The sequence below is a fragment of the Salminus brasiliensis genome, chromosome 8 (assembly GCF_030463535.1).
Source record: "Salminus brasiliensis chromosome 8, fSalBra1.hap2, whole genome shotgun sequence".
In the NCBI taxonomy this organism is placed as follows: domain Eukaryota; kingdom Metazoa; phylum Chordata; class Actinopteri; order Characiformes; family Bryconidae; genus Salminus; species Salminus brasiliensis.
Window position 1 is genome coordinate 38,178,698 of NC_132885.1, and position 26,574 is coordinate 38,205,271.

Sequence of the window (26,574 nt, forward strand, 5' to 3'; positions counted from 1 at the left end):
GTTTCTGCAGCCTAAAGACATGAAGCTGCACAAGATCTCTTTTTTTCTGCTGTTTAGCATCTTTTTATTGATTCGTTTTATGAGTTTAGCACATTTTTGAGCTGGGTATGAAAATTTTCTGTAACCTTGAGCTGCTGCCTAGCTCTCTGGAGGATGCAGGCTTTGGGCTGGAGCTTTCAATTTTGTGCACACACTCACTCAAAGACATATGCATGTGTGAGAGGATCTATCAGTAGTGGAAATAAGATTCTTGTCTCAAATACTATGTATCACTGCTGTCCAATGAAAAACATGTATTTTTAGTTTTCTGCATGGTTTAAACCCTGTAGCTGCTTCTGTACACTGTATACCTGTTCTATTGTATACTGTATAGCTATTCAACCCACAGTAACGTAGCTACACCCATGCTTTCATTTTTAGGGATTTATGGAAAATTGGGAAAATAGTCATCTAAATATGGATGACGATTATTTTTGGTACATAAACTAATGCAACTGTCTTAAGTGGACCCCAGGATCCTTTTTTTTAGGTATTATGGTGAAAAAAACAGTCAATAAAACACAACGCAAACAGCAAACAACGGTAACTTCAAAGAATTGCGCAAACTACGTACGTCTACATTGTCCTACATTATCCTCCTATTCAGCCTACATTAACTTAGACCCACCCATTCACACAGAGCACAGGGCAGCCATTCAGAACAGAGCTCATTTACCTGGATCAGTCTTAAAGGCAAAGCTTTTTATTTTAAGAGATTAAGAGAAGTTGGAAAATGGTCATAGAAATATGGATTGGGGCCCAAGGTGGTCCAGCAGACTTGGGTGCGGTCACCATGATCTGAGGATCGTTGGTTCGAATCCCAGTCATGCTGCTAGCCATCGGCAGCTGAGGCCTTGAGAAAGCCTTGTGTTCTCCAGGGTGGGTTGATGGTGCTCTCTCCCCATATCGCTTCATTGCGGTGCTGGCCGTCGCTGGAGCCTGCAGGCTTGTGCATTGAGGCCGGGTATGCGGCCGTGTGCTGGTCTGCCTTCATTTGTGATGGGGGCATTGCGTACGGGTTGGGCAATTGGCAGTCCAACTTGGGGAGAAATAGGGGAGAAAATCAGATCAAAGAAATAATAATAAAAAATAAATATGGATTTCAACAGTCTTTGGTATAGAGATTTACATATATATACAAATGTTGGAAGTGGAGCCCATAACTAGAGCTAACTACAAAGATACATAGACGAGTTGTGTTTGAATATATATATATATATATATAGTGTGTGTGTGTGTGTGTGTGTGTATATATATAATGTGTATATATACATACAGTGCCCTCCATAATTATTGGCACCCCTGGTTAAGATGTGTTCTTTAGCTTCTAATAAATTGAGGTTTTTTCTAAATAATATAGGACCACAATGGAAAAAAGTAAAATCCAACCCTTAACTCAAGTGAATTTTAAGGGGAAAAAATCCCTGACTAAGAAATAATTATTCTTCATAAAAAATCACCTGTTCCACAATTATTGGCACCCCTAACATTTCTTAGGAAATAAATGTAATTAAAGTATTTCTGTCAATTCTACAGTAGTTTACGAAGTTGATCAGAGTATGTAGGAACATATAATTATTAATCCACAACTTCCTGTGTCCCTGGGGTATAAATATGACGTGACATAGAGGCCATTTCTCTTCAACATGGGAAAGACAAAGGAACATACCATTCAAGTAAGGCAGATGTGTGTTGACCTCCACAAGTCAGGCAATGGCTATAAGAAAATAGCCACTCACCTACACCTGCCCATATCTACTGTCAGAGGAATTACTAAGAAGTTTAAAACAACTGGAACAGTGGTAAACAAGCCTGGACGAGGACGCAATTTATTTTGCCACCACGCACAGTGAGGAGGATGATAAGAGGAATAAAAAGGTCTCCAAAGCTCACTGTTACAGAATTGCAACAAATGGTAGCTTCTTGGGGTCACAAAGTCTCCAAAACAACCATCAGGCGCTATCTGCATGCCAACAAGCTATTTGGGAGGCATGCACGGAAAAACGCTTTTCTCACTCACAATCATAAACGCAAACGTTTGGAGTTTGCTAAGCAGTACTGGAACTTCAACTGGGACCGTGTGCTTTGGTCAGATGAAACTAAGATAGAGCTTTTTGGCAACAAATGCTCTAAGTGGGTCTGGCGTAACACAAGAGCTGAGTATGCAGAAAAGCACCTCATGCCCACTGTGAAATATGGGGGAGGATCAGTGATTCTGTGGGCCTGTTTCTCTTCCAAAGGCCCTGGGAACCTTGTTAGGGTGCATGGCATCATGAATGCTTTGAAATACCAGGACATTTTAAAACAAAATCTGGTGGCTTCTGCCCAAAGCTGAAGATGCGTCGTCACTGGGTCTTTCAGCAAGATAATGACCCAAAACATATGGCCAAATCTACACAGAAATGGTTCACCACACACAGAATCAAGCTCCTCCCATGGCCATCTCAGTCCCCAGACCTCAACCCCATTGAAAACCTGTGGGGTGAGCTGAAGAGGAGAGTGCAGAGGAGAGGACCCAGGTCGCTGAATGATTTAGAGAGATTGTGCAAAGAGGAATGGTCAAAGATCCCTCTATCTGTATTCTCCCATCTTGTGAAACATTATAAGAGAAGATTAGGTGCTGTTTTGTTGGCAAAAGGGGGTTGTACAAAGTATTAACATCAGGGGTGCCAATAATTGTGGCACACATGATTTGATGTTAAACAATAATTTCTTAATGTGGGATTTTTTTCCTACTGAATAAATTCACTTGAGTTAAAGGTTGGATTTTACTTTTTTCCATTGTGGTCCTATATTATTTAGAAAAAAACTCAATTTATTAGAAGCTAAAGAACACATCTTAACTAGGGGTGCCAATAATTATGGAGGGCACTAATATATATATATATATATATATATATATATATATATATATATATATATATATATATATATATATATATAATAAATGTATTTATTATTTTAAGTATACTGTCCCAGGCCTGTATCTTTAGTTCGTATATGTTGTGATGAGCCGCAGAAATCCGTCAGAGATGAAAGAGTTGAGGGGGGCTGGGAATTGTAGGCATAATGAATCAAACTCCGAGGGAGCTGTCATGCATGCCACCAGGCTTTGTTTACGAGAAGGATTTGGGGGGGACGAAGCTAGAAGTAGGGGGAGGGAACCACAAGTCCCTAGCGCCATAAAGCTGAGAGCTTTTCTAGTGTGGTTACAGAGACTATCAGAACAGCGTCAAACGCTTGGTGACCTTGCCTTCTTTTCTAATTTGTCTCATTGTCTATTTTCTATTAAGTACGAAACAATAGCAGTATATGTTGAGTTAGCGTAAATTAGCTTTGGGTATTAAAAGTGGGTAAAAATGAGTGCTTTTAGCCTCAGTTCTGGTTCGTGCCTTCATTGTTTTTTTTTTAGGTTGAAAGGAAAGGGCATTCTTAAAGTGATAGTTCAGTGAAAATGTAATTAACCTGATTTATCACTGATCTCATGTGTATGTTTGGTTTATACTCACAAGTATACAGAAGTATATTTAGCTATTACTTGTTCTTTAGTATACTTGGCTTTTACTAAAAAGTATATCGAAAAGTCGAATGTATTTGTCTTGTACTTAAGTATAAGTAAAAGTAGCAAGTAAGTTACATATTTGGCTTAAGCTTGTACTTAGGTATACTTGGTTTATACTTACATGTATACAGAAACGCCTAAGTATATTTGGCCTATACTTGTGTATTTATACTTAAGTATATACTAGGAAGTAAACAGAGGTATATTTAGCCTGTACTTGTACTTTAGTATACTTGGTTTATACTCACAAGTATACAGAAAATACTAATGCAATTGTCTTTATATTTGTACTCACCCTTAAGTATAACATCAAGTAGCAAGTAAGTTACATATTTGGCTTAAGCTTGTATTTGGGTATACTTGGCTTATACTCACTAGTATACAGAAGTATATTTAGCCTGTACTTGTACTTTAGTATACTTGGCTTTTAGTAAGAAGAATATAGAAAAGTCGAATGCATTTGTCACCATGTACTTATGTATAAATACAAGTAGCAAGTAATTTACGTATTTGGCCTATACCTGTACTTAAGTTTAAGTGTACTTGGCTTATTCTTACAGGTATACAGAAAAGTCTATTTTTCTAAGTATATTAGGCCAATGCTTGTACTTAAATCTAAGTATACCTGGTTTATACTCACAAGTATACAGAAAAGATTAATGCAATTGTCTTATATTTGTACTCATACTTAAGTATAACATCAAGTAGCAAGTAAGTTACATATTTGGCTTAAGCTTGAACTTAAGTTTAAGTATACTTGGCTTATACTCACAAGTATACAGAAGTGCATTTAGCCTGTGCTTGTACCTGCTTGTAGTATACTTGGCCTTTATTAAGAAGTATACAGAAAAGTCTAATGTTTTTGTCTTGTACTTAAGTATAAGCACAAGTAGCAAGTAACTTACATATTTGGCCTATACCTGTACTTCTACTCAAGTATATTTGGTTTATACTCACATGTATACAGAAAAGCCTACGTATATTTGGCCTATACTTGTGTATTTATACTTGGGTATGCTTGGCTTATACTAAGAAGTATACAAAGGTATATTTAGCCTGTACTTGTACTTTAGTATACTTGGCTTAAAGTATACAGAAAAGTCTATTTTTCAAAGTAAATTTGACCTGTGCTTAAGTTTAAGTATACTTGGTATATACTCACAAGTATACAGAAAAGACTAATGCAATTGTCTTTATACTTGTACTCTACTTGTACAGAAAAGTCTAATGTATTTGTCTTGTATTTAAGTATAAGCACGAGTAGCAAGTAACCTATACTTGTACTTCTACTCAAGTATATACTCACAAGTATACCGAAATGTCTAACGTACTTGACTTTTGCTCACAGAAAAGTCAAATACAAGATGTCAGAGAAGCTGCATGACAAATTCTAAAATCAGCCTCCCTTAAAGACTGAATGTCTGTGGTGTTTAGATTTTAACTGAAGCGTTGATGTTATGTTTTTATATTTTGGCATCAAATACAAAATCTAATAAATTTATTTGAAAAATGTGATTTATTTTAGGTACAGCTGTTCCTAATAAAGTGTTACAGGACATAGGGAATTAAACATATAGAATATCTTTAATAAGTTTCAAGAGTGAGTCTGGACTGTACGAAAATGTTAACGTTAGCTTAAGCTATCCCTTTAAGAATGCCCTTTCCTTCCGCTAACGTGCTATTAAAAATACACAGATATTTACATTATTGTAGGTTTTTTTTCTGGTTTTTGTTCAAGTTTTAGACTACAGGCCAAGCTCTACATGTCACGGTGAGCCACTGCTTATTAGTGTGAGTTCAAACACATAATGGTTTTCGTAGCATCCACAAAAGAGCCACATAAGCCTAACTAATTTACACTGCGTCGCTCTTCCACACCTACAAAGCAAATATGTGGCCATTATCTTTTTGTCTAAACATTTTTTCTTCTAGCCCAGAAGGGGCAACAATAGATGGATGGATTTACATAAGGCGGCGTGGAGAACATCTCCTGCCAGCTGTGGGTGTAATCCTTCAAGCTTCGGACAGCCGTGGCACATTCCTCCAACAATTCAAACACAGCACCAGCGAGGCATGAAATTTTCCATCTCTCAGCGGCCGTTCACAGCTCGCCGGACTGCATGCCACGGCTAATAGAGGCGTTCTATTTCCAGCGTGATGCTAAAGGACCCCGCTGCGTGGGGCTGGAGACCCCTCATCTGAAACGCATGGCCAGTTCTTCAATTATCTCATGACCTCAGAAAGGCCTGTGGATGTATTTTCTAGCTGTCCGATCCATAAATTCAGGCCTGCGTTTTGAGGAATCATTAATATGAGGGATATCCTTTATTGTGGAAAAACACAGAGCAATGAATTATTGCTTTCATTTGACCGCTGTGTCAGACAGCATCAGACCGTATCAGATATAGCTCTATAACTCTCTGATTAAAAGGGAAAATCAGTCATTCTTGAAAAATATAAAACACAATATATTATGGCCAGACATAAATATATGGGATATAAATGTAGGCTACTCCGTGTTGTAGGAAACATACCCTGGATTAAGTTGATACAGGACTATTTTAAATGAATTGAAAATGTTTTTTATGCTGTGGGATTTGGATCGTCTGGTTTTTAGCACTGGGGACTGCAGGTCACTCCTATTGTTCTATATATTGGTGGGAATTCAGTATGAGCTGCACCTTGTACGAAATAGAGCATAGGATAATTAGGAGTTAACTGTTGCGGTCATAGATACATTGGTATATCGATTAAGGCAGAATCTTGTAGTAATCTATTACTACTATGGAAAGAGATATTTAAAGTAAATAATGATGTGGCGGGAGCATTTGTGGCACTACGGGCCTATCAGAGCGGTGTTGACGTTCCTACCCAGACCTTTGAAGGACACTGGGGACGTGGAAGAGGAAGAGTCATTGTCCTATTTTGAAGATTTTCAGGCCTTTAGTTCACATCTTACTAAAGGGCGTCTTAAACTGAACTACTAAACATATTACACGTCAATATGTGGTTTTTTTGTAGGAGCTAAGAGTCTTTCATGTTTGGGAGATACTTGCCCATTCTTTCCGCAAATGCCTGTGAGATGTTAAGGATGGGGAAGGGGCAGTGATGGTTGTGGAAAACATTACTACCCAGACGTTAGTCACAAGCCACGTTCATGACATGCGTCACATCGCGTTTGATGTCACCCACTATCCTGTTTTTGATTTCCAGAGTGGGACCAATTCTGTGAGAGAAAGCATCACTCCTAACCAGGTTTCAGTCAGTGATCAGAAATGGAAAGTACTCTACTCATTGCTGATGAATCACACAGGTCGTCAGTCCATATCTGTGCTGAAGGCAGCCTGGGAGAAAGATCTTTTATTAGAAGAGGATGATTAGGAAAGGATCATTGGCAACTCTAAGCGAAGGTCTAGAGATATTAACCTCTTGAGACCATGTGCCCTCATATGGGGACATTGCATTTCTGCTTCTCTGCACCATGATACTTTATTTTTAAAAACTTTGACCCTTTGGCCTCATATAAGGACATTGTTTTTTGCAAAAAGCGACTTCCTGTACAAAGACAAAGTTCCTGTACAAAGTTTAGTTTTTATACTTAGGTCTTAAAAGGACGTTTTGTTGGATATTCGAACACCTTCAACCATAGACACTGGTCCTCTTCTTTGGATACAGTGACCCACAGCACTCCCATCTTTGTGTTGTGTTGGAAAGCTAAATAACCTGTTGGGATGCTGGATTAGCATAGCTAGCTAATTTAATGATCAGCATCCACAGCAGTGGCCTTATGTCCCAGAAGGGACGAAGAGGGCTGAGCTGAGCTGAACTAAGTCCACAGCAGTTACACTGCATTCGCCTTGAATGCGATACAACCACAAACTATCTGATATGAAATTTGTGGCAGGATAGAAGAAGCTAACTCTTGAAAGAGGTCATAGCAGAATACGGTGGATACTACAAATCTCATAGGGACGCTAAGAGGAATTAGAGTCATTGTAAAGATGCTCATTTGAAAGAAATTTACTGCCTGAACTGAAGGTAATAGCCATGATTCATCACTGATAGACAATAAATCAGCCAGTATAATGCAAAAAAAACAAAGATCCGTAAACAGGATACTGTACACCGCATTTTATTTTCAAAGAAACAAAAAAAATATATAACTTCAATAAATATTGCAGAAACATCCATCATTACACACGTACAAATATGAATTTCAACATTCAAAAAAGGGTGAGACGGGTGAATGGTCTACAGCTACAACACTTGCTATTTCGAATCAATGCCTAAACCTTCAAGCTTAATTAAAAAAAACCTGCCTAGTAGAATTGAGGCACCTATGAGAGTAATTAAACAGACAACTCCAGTTTTAGAAGAAATCTCATGTTTCATTAGAAATAACTGTAGCAACTGTAGGGCTAGGAACCAGCTGGGCTTGTGGCCAATGCATTGGAAGCTAATAATTCCAACACTGTCTCTGATTTTATCCAGTAAGAACTTTCTGTTTGATGTGAGCTGGGATCCAATGGGTAAACATGTCGTCATTTGAATATTTTATCCCCACGGACGTCTTTATCACCTCAACAGACCAAACAAGTCACGCTAAATTCAGCGGCCGTTCCAATAAAGCGCTACGATTATCAAACCCGCCGCTCCTTCGGCTATCGTTCCGCAAACAAGGACATGCTCCATTCCCCAAGGCCAGACGTTTCTCCAACTGCTGATATGGGCCAGAGTCAGCGTATTGCATAGCTGAGATTATACTCTCGCAGTTCCAAATGCTGATGGATTATGAAGAGGTATTAGGAACTCTCCTTGTACCGAGTCCAGCACTACTGAAGCCCCAGGCCATGATAAGCTCAGGGTACATCAACACACAGACATACACACACACACACACACTCTCACACATACATATATATGGTTGGTGGTTGTGGTTGGTGTGGCGCAACAGATAACACCACTACCTGCCAGTGAGTTACCACACCATGTGGGAGGCTGGGGTTCGATTCCCGGTCTGGATGACTTTGCTGTGCTACATCAATAAGAATCCTTGGGCAAGACTCCTAACACTACATTGGACCCGCCTCTGTAATACCAGTAACCTTGTAAGTCGCTCTGGATAAGAGCGTCAGCTAAATGCCATAAATGTAAATGTAAATATGGAGGCACGGGAGTTGAGACTTCGAAACAGTACTAATATCTGGATCCACACGACCAGGTCTGTTGATTTGCCCTCAAGCCACGCCAGAACTACCATCGACAACATGAGCAAACACTTAAGACTGCACACAGGCTTAACAGTCTGAATAGGACACCCCACGGCTAGGACACTGAAGCTCGACTTTGTCACTTCTTTGGCTTTTTTTTTTAACAAAACAAATAAACAAACAAACAAAAAAAACAGAAAACAAAGGAAACCACTATTGTTTGGAGGTTGGCATCTAAAGAAGCATTGGTTGGAAACCTCAGGAAGCTTCCTAATGCAGTTCTGTGGAAAGGTCAGAGACCACCTTACGTTTTCACAATGAATTTCCAGGGAAAACATTAAGTTCTTATTAGAGTTCTTTACATGAAGTTCTTTAGTTCTTATTATCCGTTAGTAATTATCATTAGGTTCTTTATTTTCAGGAAATTCAAACACTTTTTTACATTTTCACCCAATTTTCCTTCCCAATTTTTGAATTTTAGATTAATGAACAGCTAATGGAGAGGCAAACATAGTTGATTGTGGGGCTAGTGATTAACATAGTGGTTGGTGTGGTGCAACAGATAATGCCACTACCTGCTAGTGAGCTACCTCACCATGTGGGAGACAGGTGTTCGATTACCAGTGTGGGTGACTATGCTGCGCTACACCAATAAGAGTCCTTGGGCCAGACTCCTATTGTCATTGGTCCACCTCTGTAATACGAGTAACCTTGTAAGTCGCTCTGGATAAGAGCGTCAGCTAAATGCCATAAATGTAAACATAGCTCATGATGAGGCTAACATAGCTGATGGTGAGGCTAATGCAGCTAATGGCCAATTACCAAACCCATTTATTAGTACCCCCCCTCATCACATGTAATGCTCCCCACACATGCCCAACCAGCCTCTTTACGGACTGCAACCAATGCAACATCCCTGGGGGTGGGGGGATGTACCAGGTACCCAGCTCTGATGCATCGGCTAGCAGATGCCCGAGTCGGCCATTAGCACACTAAAGTAATGTAGTGAGAGAGAGAGAGAGAGAGAGACCCATTTACACACCTGGAGAGAAAATGGCCAATTATGCCCTCTTTTGGGCACATTGCCAATTAACCCACCCATTTGTAACTCCCCCTAGCACTAGCAATGCTCCCACACTGAACATCGCATTGCAGCTGACGCACTTTGAGGAACACGCCTGGTCCCCAGCTTCACCGCACCAGCTAACCGACGTCTGTGCCGACCAACATTGCTTTAAAAGTGATGAGGGGAGCGAGAGAGAGGAGCGCCATCTACCCGCCTGGAGAAAGCACAGCCAGTTGTGCTCTCTGAGACTCTGGCTGCTGATGGCAAAGCCGCATGGCTCGGGATTCGAGCTTGCGACACAACAGACTGCTGAGCCACTCTGAGCCTCTGCTTTCTGCTTTTTAATGACGGGAAAATGTCGAACTTTTAAATAACGGCTGTTTTAACTGGAAATTCAATACATAACTTAAGCTGGTCTCTGAGTTTTCTGAGCACAGTGCTGTATTTTGCAAACCTTACGGCATCAAGACGGTTTAGCAGACCCACATTCTGTTCCCTTCTGAGCAGTTCATCAAGGCAGTGACTGGATGGAGGGAAAAAAATATAACCCAAAAAAAAGAGAGAGAGAGAGAGAGAGAGAGAGAGAGAGAGAGAGAGAGAGAGAGAGAGAGAGTTGGGTTCAGCCACAGTGTTTGTGTCGCATCGTAACTCGGTTTAAGTGCCTTCCTTTTTTTTTTTGTCTTCTGCGAGCGACTTCCAAAGCAGCTCATTAGCTGTATGAACGTGACCTTCCTTCAAACCTTCTGACCAACCTTTTTTCACAGTTCGGAAAAAAATGAGCAACAAGATGAAGCGTTCTCCGTCAGGTTCCTTGACCTGTACTTCAAACATTGTGCCGTTTCCACAAGCTACGAGAAAGAGGACTGACTAATGTCACCATGCTATCCTCTCCATCAGGTTAGGAGGGAAAAAACTGTTTTTTTTTTTTTTTTTCTGGAAATGCTGGAAAAGTCTCTCCAGCATCTGGTGCAGTTCTTCTATGGCACCCTTCTTGGCTAGCTTAATTCAGGTGGGGCAGGATGGACCAGGGTGGAGGACGTCATATAGTGCAGAAACGCCGTCTTCCACTCCTCGCTGCCTATCTGAGCGGTTTTAGAGGGTTTTAAAGGGGAACAGCCACGCCTCTTTCCCCTCGTCCTCACCTCCAAAGCTAACGTGACCCACATTAGTCTCCGGCCCCTTCACATGACTGTACAGCTCTTGGCCTTGTCTTTACGCATGTCTGAGGTTACTGACTCCAGGTAGGGTCTGCTGGGCATGTGGGACGTCCTCTTGGTGGCTCTGGAGGACTTGTGACGCTTGACGTTCTTGTTGTTCTTGTTGACGCAGGCCAGCGTGGCTACGTGGAAGATGTCCCTCACGCTGTTTTCCGACTGTTGAGCAGAACACTCGATGTAGGGAGCGGAGATTTGCTTTGCCATGTTTGATCCCTGCAGAAGGAGGCACAGGAAGAATTCGTACTTCTTACAAATGAAGCTGTTTTTAACAAATCTTTCAGATTTAAAAACCATAAAATTCAATTTGCAAGGCTTTCGCACTCCATCTGCCACCATCTCTCAACAACAAGAAGAATAAAGGCGATACACCACAGCTGTAAACATAATATAGCCAGACAAGAACTTTTACATGGGAATTTTTGCATGGCTAGCTGATTAACACACTGAGGCTAATGTATCCGATGGTATGGCTAACGCAGCTGACGATTTGTGGCCAATGTAACTTAGACGATGGTGGGGCTAAAGTAGTCGATGGTGGGGCTAACGTAGCTGATGGTGAGGCTAATGTGGCTCATGGCCAGGCTAACATGGCTAACATAGCTGATGGTGATCCTAACACAGCTAACAAAGCTAATGGTAAGGCCAACATAGATGATTGTGAGGCTAATGTAGCTCATGGCCAGGCTAACATGGCTAACATAGCTGATGGTGATCCTAACACAGCTAACAAAGCTAATGGTAAGGCCAACATAGATGATTGTGAGGCTAATGTAGCTCATGGTGAGTCTAACACAGATGATGGTGATGCTAGCATAGCTAACATAGCTAATGGTGATGCTACTACAGCTGATGGTGATGCTAGCATAGCTAACATAGCTAACAGTGATGCTACTGCAGCTGATGGTGATGCTAGCATAGATAACATAGAGGCCAACGCAGCTGAGGGTGAGGCCAACGCAGCTGAGGGTGAGGCCAACGCAGCTGAGGGTGAGGCCAAGGCAGTTGAGGGTGAGGCCAAGGCAGTTGAGGGTGAGGCCAACGCAGCTGAGGGTGAGGCCAACGCAGCTGAGGGTGAGGCCAACGCAGCTGAGGGTGAGGCCAACGCAGCTGAGGGTGAGGCCAACGCAGCTGAGGGTGAGGCTCACGCAGCTGAGGGTGAGGCCCACGCAGCTGAGGGTGAGGCTAAGGCAGTTGAGGGTGAGCATGCTCCAATTGAAAACACTGCTGTTCAGCTGTGAAGGGCCCACCTGTGCAACATGTGGACTAGCTGGTCTATCAGCACGACGTTAATATCACGAACCACTGGAACAGCCACTCACCTGATCGTACGACACTGGTGTCTGCCTGTGATTAGAAAGTTCCACTAAGGTGGTGAGGTCTGTGCGCAGGTCTGATTTACAGCCCACCAACAGCATCTTGGTATTGGGGCAAAATTCCTGGATTTCTCCTTTCCACTACAGAGGGAACAAAGAAGATCACCCAAAAGTGAAACAGCATTCAGTGCAGTTGAGACCCATACATTTACACAATATGGACAAAAGTATTGGGACACCTCTAGTAAATGTCTCTAGAATATGGTTACATTTACGGGAACTAAACATCCAAACATTTTTGCCTCGTACCTTCTTCAGCACGCTGTCCAGGGTTTCCGGACGGCTGATGTCGAAACATACGAGGACCGCATCAGAGTCGGGGTAGGACAGGGGCCGCACATTGTCATAGTAAGGAGACCCTGTGGAGACGAAGGTTAAGCACACAGCTGAATCAATCGATGTCAATGAACGCTAACACCTGCACACAACATTCAAACAGGACCCTTTAATGATCAGGTTCTTAAGCTTTAAGAAGGTTCTTCACACCTGCACATCTCAAGCAAATCTCTCCATTGAAAAGTACCAAGGAACCAAAGGTGGTTCTTCTTGCAGCGCTCCAGAAAATCCTTTTTGGAAGCCTAATTTGGAAGAATGTACCTCTTACTTGGTCAATTCTTCTCAGCTTCTCAGTGCAGACACTGGTATTTCAGAGATACTTGACAGACATTCTTGCTAGTTCACTTGTTGGCAGGGTAATCCTCTTTTGGGGTAGGCTCATTAATCTTTCTCAGATGACGTCAGCATCTCAGGAAACCCATAAAACAGGAATTGAGCTACCATCCAAATTCTTCTGCCACTCTTATGGAAATTCGGAGGCCAAGCAAGGACAAGGAGGGGAAGTAAGCCTCTTATTCAGAGCAAGCCTCAGAAAACGTAGGCTGCTGAAGGCTTCATAATGTGAGAAAAAGTAGCAATAAGGCAGCGAACCAGACACATACCAGACTTTGCTTGGTTTGTGGCGAAAAGTTTGACGTTATTGGGGTTTGCCACATAGCCCTGAAGACAAAGCCAGACTTGCATATTTAGCTACAATTTAAGTGGCAAAATAGCCATTTAAGCTAAGTTTATTTGGGTCGAACAATGGATTTGGTTCGGAAAAATAAAATGACACATCTTGTGTTAGACCTCCTTTCCACCACCGTGTCTTTAAATTCTTCTCAGAATGAGATCAGCCTCCTTAGACCAAACACTACCAACTACATTTTGGTCAACAGAACAGGAAAGTACTGGACATTTGTTTATTTTGCTAATTAATTATTTTAAAATATTTAGATTTTCTTATTTTTATACAACCAACACATTGGGTAAGCTTCATTTCTGCAACCTACACCCTTACTAATAAAGGTTCTACAAATGTTTTTTTGAGTGATGCCATAGAAGAATCACTTTTGGTTCCATAAAACAAGCATTTTTGTAATTTGGTATATGGACAAAAGTATTGGGACACCCCTTAATCACTGAATTCAGGTGTTTCATGCAGTCCCGTTGCCACAGGTGTATAAAATCCAGTGGTTTTCACTATGCAATCTTGCAGCACAATGATTGCTGCTGCTGCTTTTGAGTTTTATGATTTTTTTTTTGTTTAAAGAAATATTGTGAGCGTAGAGTGATTTAAGCTAGTTTAGACTAGCTAACATGACCTAGGTTCTTCCGTTCATTGCTTTTCCTTATTTTCCTTGGATACAGACACACAAGCAGAAACGAGGAGGTTTTTAGCCATGCAGGTGATATGTCAAAGCAGTCACATGACAAAATGAGCAAATCACACAACCCCACATGTGGCGTCGGGATCGGATAGCTTCTACATGTAGAGCAGACCATACCAGAATACACTTGACGTGAGCCCCAGACCACTGAGGAGGACCAGAGATCGGTTCTATAGGCTTTAATAGCTTTCACACTTGACCAAGTGGACCGAACTTCCAGAGCAAACGCTCCTGGGACACTAAATTCATCCCCAGTGTGAGGAGAGGAGATCCAACCATCCCTTAGATTTACAAGGAGCGTTCTTCTCCTCTCTACTCTTGATTTCGAGGTTGAGAGGAGGGGCGGCGTGCCAGTTTATTAATCATTACACTTCATGCAGTAGAATCTGGGCCTCATATTGACTGATATAGTACGATTCATTCATTCATTCTAGGATATGAGGTATAATGTCCATGATCTTCTTGATGCACACTTCCCTATTAGCCCCAGGAATTCAAACATCTGCCCCACAGAAACCTTAGCTTCATTTATTTAGCCATGAAGGCTGAAAGAGCTGCAAGCCGCCGCTTTGTTTATTGGTGGGCCATTTAAAATCGGCATGACTTCTTTTTCAGACCATGGACAGCTAAAAAACGTGATCTCCCAGAAGTGGAACGCTGCCCCTGTGCCTGGAATCTGAGGAATGTGCTTTTTTCCCACCCCTCGGATGTAACGGCCGCCGGGGATTCCTTTGTAAACTCCTTTAAAAGACAGAGGTCCACTCCCCGTACCCACAAACAAACCCTCCTGTGGGAGTGGGGAGGAATCCGGGTGCTTAATCATCTCTGTCAGGCACACAAAGCGAAAGATCCACACGGCCCATAAGAGTCAAGGGCGCACACTGTGTTCACCACTCCAGGCCGAAAAGAACCTTTCTTGAAGTTCACCCACCTGAACTTCCTGCATATCTAAGTAACTTGCCCACAGTGTGAGGAAGGATACCATATCCTAAGCCCCTGAAAGAAAATCCTGCTGTTCTGCTGTTTTCCAGCCTTGCTGACAGAAGCAGAAGTCGGCGACAAAATGCTGGAAGTTGCCTGACGAGCATGTTTTCGTACCCGGCAGCTCCAAGACCTACGTTCAAAATGCGAGTACCCAACATCAGAAGAGGCGTTTGAGCAATTACAGAGCGGCGATGCTCTAGTTTCATTCCAAATGCAGGCCAGTCTGTTGAACAATTACACACGGAGGTTCTGCTATTCACATTTTTAGCATAAACATGGACCATATGGGAACACTTTACTGAAGGACAGTGTATATAAACCTACAGACACCTACACTTAAGCCTAACATGAAAACTGCCAGTCTACACGCACATGTTAAGACTTTTCAAGTGAAGTAACTAAGGTGGAATGCTACAGAGTTTCCAATAAATTTGCCGCTTGTTGGAATGAGACCTCGTAAATGTTTATGTAGGTTCATGTCAGTGGTCAAGAAAGACTTGCAGCTTTCATAAAGTGTGACCTAATATCCTTTACGAAGCATAGTTTGGGTCAAAGTACCAGTTTGCCCGTGTCCCGCACCTGGGATTTCAATCTTCAAATGCACCCAAGGTAAGTTACTGATTTAAAAATATTGTGGAACGTCCAGGGAAAAAAAAAAAAGTCCACTTGCTGCAGGGTAACATCGACGCCCAAGACTTATTGATGCTCATGGAGGCCCCACCTCACAGCTTACAGGTCTTAAAGGATCTGCTTCTAACGCCATGGTGTCCGACACCACAGGACACCTTCAGAGGTCTTGACGAGTCCATGCTTTGATGGGTCAGAGCGGTTGTGGTGGCAAGAGGGGGACCTACTCAATATTAGTTTTAATGTTATGGCTGATCGGTCTCCAGAAAGAGATCACATACCCTACATGCCTGAATGTTTATTTGTGGACACCCCTTCTAATAAATGCATTCAGCTACTTTACGCTGCAAACAAGAACTGCCAATAGAATAGGACTCTATCTGAAGCAGATAAACATGAAACTATTGGCACCATGCTGCCTAATGCCAAGCGTGGATTAGAGGGGTATAAAGCCCCCTCAGCATTGAGCTGTGGAGCAGTGGAAGAACTGTGTTCTCTGGAAAGATGGATGGTGCTCCATCCAATACTTTTGGGATGAGTTGGAGAGTTTGTGGGGTGAGGTTGGGGGTGATAATCCAACATTCTGACCTCACTAGCGCTTTTATCGCTGAATGCAATCAAATCCTCACAGCATTGCTCCTCCAAAATCTAATAGAAATCCTTCTTCCCTGGACAGTGGAGACAGTTACTCCAACAAAAGCAGGATAAACTCTTTTTAATACCCTTTATTACAGAAGAAACAATGAATCTGCAGCTGTCCCAATACTTTTGTCAAGAAAAAACCTCTTGTACTGTTTTATACTTGCTAGTAATGTCCATGGCCCACATGTTACAGCTAGTTAGCTAAGAATGCAGACCAAAACCAATACTGGTAGAAGAGCGCCTGCCGTCTACAGCCTCAGATTTGGTGTGTATACTAACTGAGCCAGTGGTTGAACACCGCAGGCGATCCTCAACTCCTTCAAGATGAGCTCTGTTTTTTCTCTCAAGTAGCGCAGTTGCCTTCATAACAAGCTAAAAGTGAAGCGACCGTCTCTTCGAATTCCATGTGCAGACACTCCAAATATTTAGCACTGGCTTCTGGAGAGCATAAATCAAGTGTAATCCCGGCCTGTTACTTACAAAGCTGCGCTAATGCTAACATAGCAGCCTCAACTTTCCACAAGTCTCCACCACAAACAAAGAGGAAAAAACTGTGGTTGCTTGCATACAGTCATGCGAGCCTTCCTTCGCGACCTAAGGTGACTGAGGTCGTGCTTATCCGGTTCAGGGTGGGAACCTCTTGAGAATCTCCTGCAGGAATCTCCAGCTCCATGACCCGTGACATGGTGTTGTCTTTCAGCGTGGGTTTCTCACCACCATCCGCTGGGGGTGCACAGCACACTTCAACGGAGCTTACGACAAATGGGTTAAGCTGCACAGGAGATGAACAGGAGATGCCTCAAGGGAGTCCTCCGAGCACTCCGAAAATGTCAGGGGACCTAATGTGATGCTAACATTAGCCAGAGGCCGCCCTTTGCGCCAACCTACTTTTGGATTGGTGGAGTCCTGGTGGAGCTCGATCAGAATTTCCCAATTCCCATCTTTCTCCAGGCAACCACACAGTGCTCAGGAAAGTCCTTACTTACTTCAAGCGAATGGAATCCGTTCGTACACTCCCGACCCTAAGGAGTCCAATAAAGCAAAGCCAGCGATGTGGCAAAGCCAGGCAGCCGACACATTTCGTGGAAATTGTCGGGTGCCCAGCTCCGCTGTACCAGTGCCGGCCAAAATATACGGCTCTGGAAAAGAAACCACTTAGACTACCATTTAAATTTATTTATTTTTTTTTTTTTTTGCATCTCAATCTTTACATTTTTTGGCAGCCAATCTATTCCAAGCATTTCCTCAAACAAAGCTGAGGATCCTGAATTTGCAGACTATGAATGGCATAAAGTCCCAACAGCAATGAGAAAGATTAGTGGAAAGCCTGCCAAGACATAAAGGCTGTGATTGGCAGTCGAGGTCATTTCACCATAGTGATTTCTGAATGCTCTCAGAGCTTAAATATTAGTGCTGTGTTGTTTAAATATGAATAATAACTATTTTGCATTATAATTATTATAATAATTTCTATCATATTTGAGCAGTTGTCATTTCTGCAAATAAATGCTCTAAACAAAAAGTTTTAACCTGTATATATTAAATAGTCTTGTATTTTTCATGATATATGTATATATGATATATTGATGTGTGTATATATATATACTTGTTTATGAATGACAGTACTTGTTTATGAATGACAGTATTACATTCCTGGTAGCTTCTAGTCCAGTGTTACATCATGCACACTGTGGGTGCATTTACTGTACAGTTACACCCTTAGTAAACTAATGTGCTAACTGCAAGGCAATGCCCAAAACTATCCCAAAACACTTAGGGTAAAGACCTACCAACATAATTACCAGCCCTAATCCAAGAAATCCTACATTTGATTGATTCTACCACAGAACATTCCAGAAAAGGTCCAAAGAACCAAGACAGGAGGACAGGGACTGAACTTTTAGACCTACAGGGCTCTATCACATTCCTCCAGCTCTGATTATTCACAGTAACGGCTTGGACTGCTGGACTGATTGCAAGAAACTAGTGATTAAGGACAGTGGTCAGGAAAGGCCAGGAAAAGGTGTTTACTCTGAGCTGTCCTGAAGGTCTTTCGCCTCCTGACCGGTACCAGCGAAAGCAAACAAAAAGCTCTGCCGAGACAAACACCACTGTTTACCCTGAAGCTCTCCTCATTCCAGAGTCCCAAAGTTCGAGACTGACGTGACATCTGTGATGAGGTAAGCACTTTATTTCCCAGCACGCGTTTGTGTGTGCACATGCTATCTGGGTTTGTTGGCTGCTGTCCATATAGCCCAGTTGTCTGCCCTGTGGTACTGCTAAAATCAGCTGAGCGGGGGGCGAGGGTCAATCACAGGCATAGTCTGCTGTCTGTTCTGCCCCTAACCCCTCCACACCGTGTCAGAGTGGCAGGTTACACAGCTGTTGGAGTCCGTTCCCTCTGCAGTGAAGTACAATGACTTCCAAACTTCCAGTTCCCAGCTGTTTAACTGTGTAAGCCGTACCGTGGTGTTTCCCCGGCCTGGTCCTGGAGCTTCAAACTATTGTTGTCACTATACTGGATGTTCTATTGTGAATACAATCATTTTTTTAAATATTGATACTCAAAGTGTGTGTTTGTTGTGGGGGGACGTTTCTGTAAAGTTTGGGGGCGTAAACTATAATGAGTCCAGACTGTTATATTAACAGTTTTGGGGGGTTTGGAATTGGCCTGTTTTCCAGCAGAGTTTTGGTTCTGCTCAACTTTCTATTCAGTGAAGAGACAACAGTGTTTGAGATTCACAGTTTGTAACTTCTTACCCAACTAAACTATGGATTTTCAATTAAGGAAAATACAGTTTTCCATTCAAGGGCCCCTTTTACAGTGATAATAGTGAATTTTTAGATGATGTCAATCTCAAGAACTGATGTCAATCTCAAGCCCAGCTACTGAGCATTGAAACTCTTCACATAGGATGAGCATCTAAGGCTTTGTTCACATGATCAGGTTACTAAGTGGCACAAATCCAGTATTAAAGTCCTAATATGCCAATAGTCTGACATTTCAGAGCTGTGTGGATACACAAATCAGGCCTGAGCCACTGTCAAACATGGACTTAGATTAGACACATCCGATTCCTGGTAATGCAACCTGGTAAACGAACAGCCATCATTGCTTCCTAGCCCTGTATCTAGGTCATGAAAATAACCCACATAATTGCGAACTGTCTAGTTGTAAATATCGTCTCTGGGCAAACGAATCGGGCTTGCAACATGAGTGTAACCTATGAGTAAGCTGGGAATAAGAAAATACACCTCAAACCAGTGGGAAAGTCACTGAGCGAATTTCAGCACAATTTGAAAGGTCAACAAAATCCAATATAAGGCTTATTCAAAAGTATGATCTATGAGTTCTGCTAAATGTGATAATTGGAATTGTGAGGCAATGTCTGTTCCCTGCTGGGACCACTGAAATGCCAAAGTAATGACACATCTGCTGAGAATGCCCAAACTCTGTCCATATGATCCCAAAAAGAGCACTAATCCTTAAAGGAGGCTACTCATGGGAGTTATAGCTTCAGGGTGTGCTGAAAGAGGGGCGGAGAGGTTTTCTGCCTGAAGATTTAAAGCCGTCTGACTGTCACAGAGCATCGCAGGCATTCCCGAGAAAGGAGAGTCTCAGAGTGCCTCCTAAATAAGCCCCCGCTTCCTGGGGCTTGGTCAGCTTCTCAGATGGCCTCATGTATTCAGATTTCTAGCAAGTGTTCATCACGGGTGAAATGCTCCTGTGTGAAGACCACACTACCTGCATCTTCTCAAACTTCAGATGATTTGAGAGGTTTCTGACATGGCAGGACTTTGTGGTGTGTGAGTTTGTTGAACGTTTCTTTGCAGACATGAAGATTCAGGTGCACAACAATCGTGTACCTCCAACTTTACAGGAGAGGGAAAAAACCTTCTTCACTTGCAATGGAAGTCATTTTGGAGCATTTCTATTGGTCCGGTAATCAAGAAATGTGAACAATATGTAAATAATGACTGCCAGGTTCAAAATATAGTCAAAAACAGCAAAAATGGAGATACAAGGTTTGTGTTTAACAAGCTAAATTAAAGCCTAAACATCCCATCCAACATGCTCATGTGGGGCTCACATTGGTGGAAAGTGGGCTTGGTGGGTTCCAGATGGGCCTGGGTTCTGAGTGGGTTTGTACATGTGTGGTTCCTGGGACCCAGTTGGGCCCCATTGTTACATCCCATCCAGATCTCACATGGGTCCCATCTAGGCCTCAAATGCAATGTACACCCCAGATGGGGACCATGTTTAACCCCTCATGGTCACATCACTGACCCTGAGGTGACCCTGATGCGCATCCACATGTGGGGCTAACATGCAACCCATAGACAAAACTTTATGGTTCCCAGTTGGGCTACACATGCATGCCCTATATGGGTGGGTTGCACTGTTTTTGGGGTCTTTCTACCAGACTTTTCAGTGACTGTCACAACTAGATGTAGCATTAGCACTCGGGCCACTTTCTGATGAATTGTATGTTAATAGTCTTGACAGGAAATGAACAAGATGCTTCTGTAAGATACTATTAATCGGGTTCAAATGGCTTTAAAATTGCCTCATTCTCTGAGCCGGTCCCAAGCTAGTTCTGGTTCTGATCCCAAGTCTACATTCCCTGATCTACACCAGATTGAACTCATTAGCTAATTTCCAAGCCCCTCATGGGCTGGCTCAGGTGTGTAGCAAAAGGAAAAACACATGCACAGAATGGGGTCTCCTCGGTTGAGCAGGGACGAGGGGGGGGGGGTCGTACCTGAGGTGTCCCACAGACTGAGTTCAATTCTCTGAGAGTCGATTTCGAAACTCGCTGTGTAGTTCTCGAAGACCGTGGGGACGTAGTTCTAGAAAACACACACACACACACACACACACACACACAATAAATACATCAACAAATGTAACAACAATAATAAAAAAAACAACAAACTAAATAAATAAATATTAATACATTAAAGCAACATCCTGAACCCCACTGAAACCCCCACCAGGGGTCTCTGTAAATCAGTGTATATGTTTACTGCATTTATATATATATATAATCAATTATTTATTATTATTTATATAATTATTTTTTATTCAATTATATATTATACATTTCAGGGTTCATTTCCTCCAAATTTACATTAGCACTGTCTGTAATGCCAGTGTTTCTGTGTGCGTTCTGTTGGGATGCCTTTGATGCCTTTGTAAAGCGACCTTGAGTACGATTTTAAAACATGTGCCATATAAATGAAGCTGATTATTAGTATTTATTACTATTAAAAAAACAACCAATAACACCATTACCAGTACTGTATGTCTGTGTGTTCGTTCAGTGTGTGACCTCTCCCTGTACTGTTTGTAGTTATCCCGGAAAGCCTGGGTTGGCTGTGCCCTTAAGGGTTCTTTAAGGGTTTAGTGGTTCTGTCTAAGGCCGTGACACCGCAAAGAAACAGTTAAAAGTGCCGCTGGTTGAACTGAAATTCTGAAAACATCACAGAGAAACCAAATCTGTGTTCTTCCAACTAATCTAAATTACTTTTTAGCTTCTTAAAATAAATTCTAGTGACTTTTACTGTTCTTGCGTTTTTTGTATTATGGATTATAGATATTGTAATAAAAAATATCCATAATACACACACGTGTACATAGATGTAAAATATACATAAATATCTAAAATTATTTACATTATACATATATATTAGATTTGTATTTTTATGTTATATATATATATATATATAAAAAATTTTTTTATTTATATATTTTATATATGTGTATGTACATAAAATTGCAAAGCAAAAAACAAAATGTCACCTTAACATAAGTACATTCCTAAAATAAATGTAAGTACAGATATTTACATTTGTTTTTGTCCAACAGCGACAAAATGTAAATAAAAAAAAATTAAAAAAATATATATATATAAGATAAGATAGTCCTTTATTAGTCCCGCAGTGGGGAAATTCTCAATATATATATATATATTTACAATTTTACAAAAGTACATTACTAACTTTTAATGGTAGTAAAAATATTTACAAAACATTTGGAGCAATATATAAAACATATAATCAATATAAATGGATATGAGTATCAGGCTCATATTAGCAAACAGATAGCAGAAATATCGATATCAGACGATACTCAGTATTTCAGTATCTGTATCGATAAAGAAAAGAAGGTGGTGGTCCTTAACTAACACACTGATACTGTGTTACTATTATTGAGGATAATGAGTAGAATAATGCAGTTAATATCCTGTAATTATTGATTAATTATATTATTATTATTATTATGAACTGCTTATTTGTACAGAGTAGATCTGTCCTTACATCCATACTAAATTCCTAGTTGTTTATTTTTATTATTCAACTAATACACATCAAAAATAAGCACCTTAATCAAGCCTTATAAACCCTTTTTAATTTGTGGATGACAGTATTGGTTTATTTTACTGTTTATGACCTCTAATCGTGCAGAAACGAGTCCAAATTGAAGGGATCACCTAAAGGATCTCTGTAAGGACGCGTGGAGCCCTGCTACACCTTGTGCGTTTTTACGCACCTGCGCTTCCACCAGTCATAATTATTCCACAGCCTGGAGAAGTAAAGTTACTCCACCTTCAGCTGAACCCCACCACCATCCACCATCACCTACCTCCGGGAAGCAGTCCTTAGCAAAGACGTGCAGCAGTGCCGTTTTCCCACACTGGCTGTCCCCAATCACCACAATCTTACACTTCACACTCTGACTGGCATCCATTCCGGACATGGCAGGGGGGCTCTGACTGTCCTTCATCCACTTCAACAATAAATCCCTTAAGAAATCAACTCCAAAGGAAACACAGGAAGCATCCCTGTCTGAACTTCGTCCTGTTGGCTGGTTTCAGCAGCGTTTCTCCTGGCCTGGGTCTCGCTTCATCTCAGCACTGTGGACCCTCAGAGCTGGCAGCATGTTTTCTACTGCGCCTGGGAAGCACATGCCACGAAAGCCCCCACCTCCAATAGCCAGTGGATTGTACTCACTAATCTGCCCGAACCTCCTCCCACTTTCTCCCTTTCATGGCCACGGACCGCCTGCTAATGTGGGCGGAGCTGCTGAAACAGCGCCCTCTTTTGGCGCAAATGCTTTTCCACCGGGGTTTAAAGGGGAATTCCACCGGGCTTTTAAAATTTCCCCATCATTTAATTGCTGAGGTTTAAGCAGCTGTTCAGAGGGGCTTGACGTGAAAGTGGTGCATTGGAGAGAAACTGATGGATATTTTGAGAACCGGGTTTCTTGACAGTGGTGGTGATAGGAACCAGGAGTCCTGATGAAGGACATCTTTGAATTTGTTTATATATTATCATTAGCATATTTAATTATCTAGAAACATTTAGAAATGGGTGAACCCGAGTTAACTGAACACTATGTATCCCTGTGTTTCTGGGGTATTTCCATTGGCCACCAGCCATTATGTCTCAGTGGTAACGTCAGAATGATGATGTTTCCCCATCAGCCTGGGCATTTGGTCCCCATAGAGAGTTAAATACATTCACGCATACTATTATATATAGCATATATACATATATGTATCATATGTACCATGTATTGTGTCACATACGGTCCTGTGCAGTGGTTTTAGGCATGGAGATGTTCTAATGAACACAGTGATGGAGAACCACCATGGCTTTCTATAGGAATGTTATTATGGTTTATTCTAATATTAGTGTTTTAAGGAGGAAATGAACACTTACTGACCAGATAAGCAGCTTTTCATATATATATGGTTTCACGTTTTCATTTTCATAACCTCAAAGCAGACAGAAGGAAATATTACCCTCTTCTGCAGTCTTGGCCAAATGTGGAGGTAAATATAGCCTGGCTTTTTTCTGACCTGACCGTGGACTTTCCTTACACTTTCTTTTTAGCAGCCTGGACAAAACAGCTGAAAGTGAAACTCCCAACCTGATCTCTGATCTCACTATAGCCATGCTAATGCTAATATTGTACTGCTAGTCAAATATCACACTGCCAATAGAATCGGACCCTCTGCAGCAGTCGTACAAAGCCCACGGTCACCTTGTCCATAGCTAAGCATTGGCTGGAGGGGTATAAAGCTGCCCAGCATTGAGCTGTTAGGCAGTGAAACTGTGTTCTCTGGAATGATGGAGCTCCATCCAATACCTTCGAATCATCCAGCATCAGTATTTGACCTCCCTAAGGCTCTTGCCAGGCTAAATGCCATCAAATCCGCACAGTAGTGTTCCAATGCCTAGTTCAAAGCCTTCCCTAGAAAAGTAGAGGCTGTTGCTGCAGCTACAAATAGGCAAACTCTATTAATTCCCCTTGATTTCAGAAGAAATGTTGGAAATGGTGTCTAGGGCTGGTTTCCTGGACATGGATTAAGCCTAGTCCTGGACTACACAGTATTTTGAATGGAACGTTTCCATTGGAAGCAAAATATAGTCCATGACGAGGCTTAAGGCCTGTCCGGGAAAGTGGCCTGTAGTGTCTGTTTACATAGTTTTGAGGGTGATGAATGAAAGTGTAACCGCTCTGATGAGTTTTAAGGGTTTAAAGCGATACTAGTGTCAGGCACATCTGTACAGGCCTGTATTAAAGGTGCCCTATAATGGAAAACCGTATTTACCTTGAGAGTTCGGAACATGGAAGTGCCAAACCGTGAACCTCAAACACTGCTGTTCCTCCGTCAAAAGAACATCCAGCAGAACCAAAACAGAGGTGTAAAACAGGTCAATTCCAAACCCCCAAAACTGTTACATCACAGTCTTGACTCGAAATATATTTACACCCCCAAAATTGACCTAAACCCCACCCCTAGTGAAAGCTGACAGGGTGGTAATGGCAATGGCACCTTCTGGAGAACATGGTGTCGGTGATTCTGGAGGGCAGCTCAGCACCTCCAGACTCTGCTAGTTATGGGAATACGGGTTGCTACGGGAACCAGGCCCTCGAACCACAGCTTTTCCTGTGCCGGTGTCCGCAGAAGGGGAGCTCAAACCTGGAGAGCGAGGAAGCTAAAGCCAGGGAAGCGAGTGGGTATCAATGCTAGGCTAAATCCCTAGCCGAGTGACTTTTACCATCTCTTCTCTGCGATGTTTGCTCCCTCGCATCACAATGGGAACTTAAAAGTGCCGCACAAGGAAACCAAACCTAGTGGGTACTTTGTTACGCTAAAAGACAATGCTAGCCTACCTACCTAGCGTCGATCTCTTCAGACCGCTAACCACACACCGCATTGAGAGGATACTGAGAGAATAGCTATATAATACAATAGGGAATAGTTACAAAAATGCTAAAAACAAAAACTATGCTAAGCTATTAAATCACTGTGACGTAAAACAGCCAATAAAAGCAGAGCTTATCTTTGGACTATTTTTTTAATATATATAAGTCAAAGGAAAATCAGTGTTTTTCATTTTGAGGTAAAATAACAGGGTGGTAAATAGGCTTGATACACCATCATTCACCAAACAACAATGTATAAACTTTATTCTATGGCACCTTTAAGAGGTTTTGAGGTCTATAAGTAATGTCAGGGTAGCGCAACATACTTGACACTGGTCCTAGCGCTTCGTTACAGGGACAGTGACAGTAGAATGGGACGAGTTCATTAAGTTTGCCCCGCGGCCTTTCTGTGCAGGGAGATATAATGAGAGAACGGCGCCCTGCCTGGCACGGGCCCAGAACCCTGTGCTTCATTTGCGGCCTTGCCCAAGGGCTTGGCATTTAGCGCCAACCGCTCTCCACTCAGGCCGACCATTAACACCGTCGACTGATTCTAATGATGACTTCCACTGAGCAGTGAGCTCCTCGAACGCTTGGCTCTCTAATTATTGAGCGACGGAGCCACCGCGGGCATGTTTGTGCCCTCACCCAGAACGGCCATTATGTTAGCCAAACTCGCAGGGGGAGATAAATAACGGTGAGACCGCGAATCGATTCAGCAGCGATGCGTCTCATGGATCTCATTGATCCGCTGTGTAGAGTCCCGGTGGCAAACCTCCTCAATAATGGTTAGCGGAACAGCAAAATAGAGTAACAGGATAAAGGACCACAGTTAAGTGGTGCTCATCCTACCTCCCCCCACTCGGCCCATCCCATGCCAGAGTGATGTGTGATTGCTCTCGACAGCCAGCACTGCTATCCCCCAACT

At 42.1% G+C, this 26,574-nt stretch overlaps 1 protein-coding gene across 1 annotated transcript; it reads right to left on the reverse strand.

The window, feature by feature from the left end:
• Positions 1-7,717: 7,717 nt before the first annotated feature.
• LOC140561367 (rho-related GTP-binding protein RhoE-like) lies at positions 7,718-23,403 on the reverse strand. The gene is made up of 5 exons (XM_072686533.1): positions 23,073-23,403; positions 21,190-21,277; positions 12,717-12,826; positions 12,414-12,548; positions 7,718-11,307 (listed from the first exon to the last, which is right to left on the reverse strand). Exons 1-5 carry the CDS (start codon positions 23,211-23,213, stop codon positions 11,059-11,061), a joined length of 723 nt encoding a protein of 240 aa, XP_072542634.1. The 5' UTR covers positions 23,214-23,403; the 3' UTR covers positions 7,718-11,058.
• Positions 23,404-26,574: the final 3,171 nt, after the last annotated feature.

Bases quoted from the DNA above. Each gene is read 5' to 3' on its own strand.
- LOC140561367 (XM_072686533.1), bottom strand. From the start codon at position 23,213: ATGAAGGACAGTCAGAGCCCCCCTGCCATGTCCGGAATGGATGCCAGT. The intron at 12,549-12,716 runs GTACGAGGCAAA...TTCCCTCTGTAG, and splicing joins TGGACAGCGTGCTGAAGAAG to TGGAAAGGAGAAATCCAGGA. The intron at 11,308-12,413 runs GTGAGTGGCTGT...CTCCTTCTGCAG, and splicing joins CACCAGTGTCGTACGATCAG to GGATCAAACATGGCAAAGCA.